At 42.6% G+C, this 7,217-nt stretch overlaps 1 protein-coding gene across 1 annotated transcript in view; it reads left to right on the top strand.

Annotated features, from left to right (window-relative positions):
• The first annotated feature begins 183 nt into the window (after positions 1-183).
• The window catches only part of KCTD15 (potassium channel tetramerization domain containing 15), a 39,775-nt gene continuing 32,741 nt past the window's right edge, over positions 184-7,217 (top strand). The window contains exon 1 of the mRNA XM_009320269.1: positions 184-355. Within this exon, the coding sequence (XP_009318544.1) occupies positions 192-355 (164 nt within the window). The 5' untranslated portion in view covers positions 184-191. The remainder of the gene's footprint in view (positions 356-7,217) is intronic.

Raw genomic sequence — 7,217 nt, 5'->3', positions numbered from 1 at the left:
CTACTTTGAAGAAAATGATGCAAATACACTTAATTACAGTGGTGGCAATAATTTGTTAGCTGAATATGTGATCAGGCAGATGCAAAAATGATCTGATTAGATCTGTGATCACACTGGAAAGAAAGGTAACACACTGCTACATTTAAGAGAAACTGTTCTTTTTTGCCTTCCCTTTGCAGGAGGGAAGAAGCATGTCCCGTCTGTCTCTAACACGGTCCCCGGTTTCTCCTCTGGCTGCTCAAGGAATTCCTCTCCCAGCTCAACTCACCAAGTCGAACGCTCCCGTGCACATCGATGTAGGAGGACACATGTACACCAGCAGCCTGGCTACCTTGACAAAGTACCCAGACTCCAGGTAAGACCTTGGTGTTTTCACGCTCACTGCCCATTTCTGTTCATTGCATGGAAAGAGGCATGTACCTGTGAGGAATATTTCAATGCGAAATACGATTTATTATATATTCACCAGTTATGAATAATTCAGTTTCCGATTTATACAGTAACTTCACTGGGGTTCTACAGAAAAAAAAGCCTGTAAAATTTATGTATTATTTAGAGAGTCTATTAATTTTCTCTCTCAACGTCTTCTGCACTCTGCCAAAGTTTGAAGCACCTGTTGGTGTGCTGCCCTAGATTATTTCCAACTGTACCAAGCAACTTCTTTCAGATTTAGGGGAAAAAAATCCTTTTTTTCTTCCTTAAGAAAACAGAACAGCTCTGTTACACTGGGACTCACGGATGCTTCTGTCGGCCAGCCAAAATCCTAACCTCAGTGGTAGCTGTGTGCCTCAGTGTCAGCGGTCATTTCTTTTGGGCCGTGGCCGGCTGACGTGCTCTGTCTGCTTGCAGCTGCAGATTGGATTGAATCTTTGCATGCTTAAAGGTAGCTGGTTTGTGCTGGACAGGTTGGTGACATGTCTGGCAAGATTTATTTAGATCTGGCCAGTATTATCTCAGAGTAGACTCCAGATATGCCAGATTATGAATAGCTGTGGCATGAGAGTATATTTGTGTATGTGACATAGAGTCTCTTTATGATTTGCCTGGCTCCCCGTCCCGCAGGGTACTGGGCACCGTGAAGGATGGGGAATCCTGGGCAGCATCAGGCCTATGATGGTAGTGTGGAAGGGACCGCTGTGTTAAGGGTTAAAGCACATTCATTGGAGCAGTATGTTAAGACATACCTGATTTTGATTTACAGTCATGATCACTAAACCAATTCAGCTTTTTGTCATTCAGACTGCTTATTTTTCAGAAGGGTGCCTCATATGTAACCAAGAGAAGGTGCAGATGTGCAGTGTCAGGGTGCCCAGCGGACTGGTTGAAGGAGGCACTATTGACTCAAAAGCAAACCAGAGCCCAGGTCAGCAGGTTTCGCTGCCAGAGGTTTTGCTACCTGCATGACCAGTATTTATTTTTTTGGTATGACAGCCAGTGTAAAGCTCTAGTTTCTTTTGAAGATTTTTCCTTTAAAAGAACTAGAGATTTTTGCACAGATTTGGCAGGTTCCCGAGCAATAAATGACATTTATGGAGACACCTTGAAACGCCTCTGATGTCATAAAGCATGTGGCTGTGATTTCATTCCAAGGAAAGGGAGCTGCTAAAATTCTCTATGGAAAATAAACAATTATTAAAATACCTATATTTTATGGTCAGGCCAAAACAATATGATTTTTCTTTCTGGATAGTGTCTGTTTAACTATGTCTGAGTGGTACGACTTTAATCATAGAGAAGAAATCTTCAGTGGGGAGAGATTTATAACAGAGAAGCAGACAAATGCTTCATAGTATAAAAAAAATACAGAGAAGATTCAGCAGTTGTAATAGAGTAGCACGTCTGTTTCCACATTTTAAAATATCACTGCTGACACTATTTTTAAAATATGCTCCATATCAGACTTACTTAATAAAAGCTTCGGTTATGGAAGCTTTGGGAGAATATACATAAATTCACAGATTTTATTTAAAGAGAATAGAGTACTGATCTAAACCCTTTTTTTTTTCTGTTTGATAAATAACAAAAACATATTTCTTTAGATTTTGTACTTTGTTTATACTGAAAGTACAAAACTGTGGCTGACCAGAGTTCACGTGCTGCCTGATGTTTTGCTGTGTACTGTCTTTCATTTGTATTGCTGTGTTATCTCATAAGGCTTGAATGCTTTTTCAGCTGCTCAGACTCCAGCTCTCACTGGAGTAAGAGCTTACAGGATGAGATCTGTAAATCACATATATTTTTATAGCAAAAGATAACCCTTCACCAGCATCCCAAGTGGGACATATTGCTACATATATTATGAAGCTGGATGAAGGGTACACCTTAATTTATTATTTTTTCATTTTTTAAAAATTTGTTTTTATTTGTTTTTCTGCAGTGCTGTGTAGTAGACTTGGTTGGATACACCCCATTGAGTCTGGCCTGCTCTCATTCCTGGTTCAGGCAAAGTACTTGCAGTTATTTCAGTGGGTATGGTTGGAGCTCCTGATGGTGCTTCGCTGCCCTGGTGTGTATCTTCCGTAAGGCACAGGCTGTCTTCACAGTGGTCTGGCTGGGAGAGGAATCCCGGGTCTCTCACAGGTGCAGGAGGAAGGAGATAGCTTTTCTGAGCAAGACATCTGGAAATAATGCCAGAGCACTGTTAGCTTATGCTCAGAGATAACATGCATGGCCACATACAGAGGCATGGCCGTACTCATTCACATGCAGAGCTTTCTGGATTATTTCGGACAGCATATTAAACTCTTGGTTTGAGTGTGAGTTTAAAAGCTTCATATCTAAGAAATCAAAACAAATTTGTAGACTGTATTTCAGCAAAAGATGTAAGCATATGCTGAAATGCTTTGCTAAATCTTAGCTTCAGTCACATAAAATAGTTTGCACTCACTAAAATTGAAAGCTGTGGGAATAAACAGCTTTATTTGTGTTATGATCTCTTATTTCTTTCTCTGTGTCCCAAAATCCTAAGTAGGCTTTCAGCTTGTAGTATATACTGTACATGTATGTTTAAGGACACACAGATTGTGAGCATGTGTATAAATACAGTCAGGGTATGCATACAGAGAGACATCACACGCTACTGGAAAACAGAAAAAAATAAATCATCAAATTGTGTTTATCCTTCCATAGTATTTTGAGGAGGCCCAATCCTGTTAGGTCCTGAACAAACTCGGTTCATGTTGACTTCAATGGGAGGGAAGAGCTCCCAGCAGCTTGCCAGATCAGGCCCAGCAGGAGCAAGTATAGGTATGACCAGTTCCTGCCTATACCTGCTCTCCAGTCACCCCTCTGGTATGATATAAATTACACCTGACAGCAGGCAGCGTGATACATTTCTTACTGTAATTTGTTAGGATTGACTGTGCTCAGCCCACTCAGCTGGCTCTGCTTGGCTGTTCCCAAGTTATGTGGTTGGCTCTAACTCAGGGAGAGAAAGGACCCGATTCTGGAAGTCTTACGTGAGTGAATGGCTGGTGATGCGAAGTCGAAGGCCAAATCTTGTATTTCAGTGATCCCAGAGTTGTTTCAGAGCAACTTTGAGTCTTTGATGTTGTTTGTATTAGTGCAGCTGCTGTGAGAAGAGCATTTGTCCATTGATTAAATTTGCATAAGTAAAGGGTGCCAGATTAGGTATTAAAGGGGGTAGACGTGTTCTTTCCAGTAAATTTTTATGGGCTACATAAATTCTCTCACCTAAAAAGGAGAAAACTTGAGCAGCACACAACTGGTGTGACAAAGGAGAAGAGGGTTAAACAGCCACTGTCAAAGATGGTTTCTAAACCACTCACGCTCACCTTATGTACTACTCTTAACACACCTTTCCAGCTGGCTTTTTGAATGAAACACCATACAAGAAAGCAAGCTGACCTTTCAGAGGGTGAAAGGCAAGGAAAATGAGAAACATAGAAATTGTGATCAACAACAGCATAATGATGGTGGTCACAGAAATTATCTCAGAAATAATATTATTAATCCCTCTTCCTGTAGCTACTTGAGGCTGCTTTCCGTGCATACCCAAAATTGCCATTAAAGTTAACAAGCTTTGGAGGTACAAGGAGGCTGATGTTGTCTTACCTGGATCTGAGGCTCAATTTCAATAGTTTATTTTCAGCAAGTTCTCCCACCAAAACTCCCAACTCTGGTAGTTGTGAGTTACAGGTAGAAAGAAAAAAACCCTGTTGAATTCAGTCTAGTTTACCATCAACATCTTATTTCTAAAGTAACTGGTTAAGTAGGCAAATTATTCATCTTTGAGAGCATTTCCTCTAGAAATTTCATTCATGTTTTCACCTAGAGGACCTCTAAAGCAGCCCCTTCACACATTGACACTTGAATATGGATTTATATGACAGATTGTAAAGGCTGCAAAAGCTCTAGCACATCTATAAAGTGGGTTGCAAATTGTATTTATCCAAGGGAGTGAGACAATTCTTACATTACCCACACCAAAAGTCCAAGCTCCTAACATGCAGTCAGGAATACCCAAAGACACTGCTAGATCCTCCAGTCTTACTCCCACTGAACTCAGTGGCAGACATCTCATTGACTTAAAGTGGAAGAGAAGTTCCAAGTCCCTGTATACTACAGCAAGCCCCAGTTTCTCGATTTCATTGGAAATTTTGATATTGCTTTGAATTTCTGTTAGAAAGCAGAAGATTTTTCATCAGAAGCCCGTCCTTTTCGCAGCCCTGAATAGTGTTTTTAACTCTATTGAGAGAGACTTGCTGTGAGCTCTTTGAGAGTTGTTCTGCTATAAAAGGCAAATATATTTACCTTATAATATTTGTTGTATAACCCTCTGTTAAAGATAGGTATGTTCTTTTGTTTGAAATGTATTTATAAAAGCTCATGCTTTCTGTGGCATTAGTCACGTGACAAAAGCGAGCAGGAATAATGTTAATTGAAGCAGCGATGTCTAGGTGGGAATGGTGTGGGTGCACAGACCCCAGGGAGCCTCCCCCTGACGGGTTGTAGCGCACCGTGTTTGCGACCTCTCTGCTCCCAGCCTTTCCTCTTCAGGAAAATGGAGGGGTTTTGCCCACCGGCCCAAGGCATGCTGAGCCAGTGCTAACATAGTGCACGTGCTGATCTCAGCTCTTGGGGCACCTGGGCTTTACCACTCCTTTCTCCGGAGGCTCTGTCCTCCAAAGAAAACGAGCACAGGCTTTATTAACTGTTTCAGAAACAGTCAAAATGACGTGACCTTAGCTGTTACAAGACATAGTAGAGTTTTCCAGGTATATCCGTGCCTCACTTTCCTCTGAACCCATGGACTTTTTTTGTGATTTACAAAGGAGTCCCCTAAAGCACGTGTCTTCTCCTCTGAACGTTTCTTGTCAAAACAAACTGTCATTCTTGTATAGACCTGTCCTCACACAAGCTCTCCTATCAAGCATGACCTTCTGATTCTAGCTACTCTGCAGATATCTGTGGGTTTTAATTTTTTAATTTAACCTTTTCCTCCAGCACCTCCACCTCTGGTTGCTGGAACTCAGCACTGACACCTGAGATCTTCCGCTTCTCCACCCTTTTCTGCAGTCACGCCAGGCTGGACTGAGTTCAGGGGAATGCTCTTCTCCAAGTTTTAGGACCCCTCTGTTGTCCCTGACAGAACATGATTGCTGACACCATATAGCCAGATACAGTGATTTCATAAGCTTAAACACACCTGCTACTGAGATCTACAAGACACATTTTCCACATCATCCTTTACACTAAGGGCTCTGTACTGGGTCCTGCTCTGCATTTCTTGGGAGGGAGCAGGGAAGTTCTTAATTTGGATATGTTTAGGATATATAATTCTCCAGGCTTAGCATACCTGAGAACATCTAACATATCTTGCGCATGTAGGATCAATCCAGTGTCACTCATAACTTACGTGCTAATTTCCCATCAAACCTGTGTATTATTGATGTTATTGCATGAAAACAACATCCAATTAGCAAATTTTGTCGCTTACCCCATGCTGGGAGTTAGGGTGTAAATCAGTCCTTAAACAAAGCCTGTACTCCGGACAGGTTAAGTGGAGTGAAGACGAGATGTGTTCATAACCAGAGGTTGGTGGTGGCGGCTGTGAAAGCACAGCACATTCGAGGGCAGGATCCTGGTCTGGAGCAGAAGCAGTGTCAGCTCTCCTGGGCCAGCACAGCCTCCTGCCAGCCCCGTGCCACAGCAGTCCTGCACCACTATGGCATCAGTAGCGTCCATCCTGACTTCGGTGTCTCCCAAACCTGTCCACACCACTGCCATTCCATGCTGCTCATCCACCCCACATCTGTATGGTGCCTTCAATCCCTCTCTCATCCCTGCACACCTGCTAAATGACTCTTTTAAGCACAGTGAAGGATGTAGCCAAGCATGCTGCCATGGCACATTTCACCCTTTGTAAGGTACGACTCTTCCCACTGAGGTCAGTTGTTGAGTGCCCTGTCTGTGGGGTGACACCAGGCTCTGACGCTCTGGGGCTATGAACTGTTGTATATTACCCAAAAGGCAAAGAGTTTCTGGGTCAGAGCCAGCAGCCCACATTCAGGCAAAGCGCTACAAAATGCACCTGCGTGTGAGCTGCAGCACAAAGCTCATTAGTTTTAATAGGTATTATGAACTTAAACTGTACACAGACTTTAAAGCAAAACACCTGAAGAGGCAGGAGCAAGTGTTTTTCCTGCACATTACAAATGCTCAGAGATGCAGGTTATGGGCAGGGTGCGTGAGCACTGCGCACACGTAACGACACTGCACACCAGCATGGCAGCTCTGCAGAGAGGGGTGAGCCTGCCAGGGCTCCCCAGGGCTCTGCCATTGTTCAAGGCCATCAGGTGTATGCTGCAGATGAGAATAAGTAAAAGCAGAAAACTGGAGGTTTTGGTTACATTCAGTGCTTTTTCTGAATTAACATAAGAATTTTCATGGAGATAAAAATAATTTTTTGTTTCATTTCATGCACCTGTAATTTAGAGATAAATCTTTTGAGTTTTTCTTATTTGGTTGTTGACTGGGCAAATCTCTCCTTGGTTTCCAAGGAAATTTTGACCAGCAGAACACATAAGGAAAAAAATCCTTAGAAAAGGGCCTTTCCCCTTCCCATCCTCATTCTCCCCCCAGCCTGCATACGAGCCTGTGGGTGTTGCACTTACCGGAGTTGGAGCTGGAGCGAGTGAAAGAACTCTTATTCCCAGGTTACTGAATCAGATAGTGTAAAATGAACCAGTCTTTCC

The sequence above is a fragment of the Pygoscelis adeliae genome, unplaced genomic scaffold, assembly GCF_000699105.1.
Source record: "Pygoscelis adeliae isolate BGI_AS28 unplaced genomic scaffold, ASM69910v1 Scaffold62, whole genome shotgun sequence".
Lineage (NCBI taxonomy): Eukaryota > Metazoa > Chordata > Aves > Sphenisciformes > Spheniscidae > Pygoscelis > Pygoscelis adeliae.
This window is presented reverse-complemented; position numbering and strand designations above follow the sequence as displayed.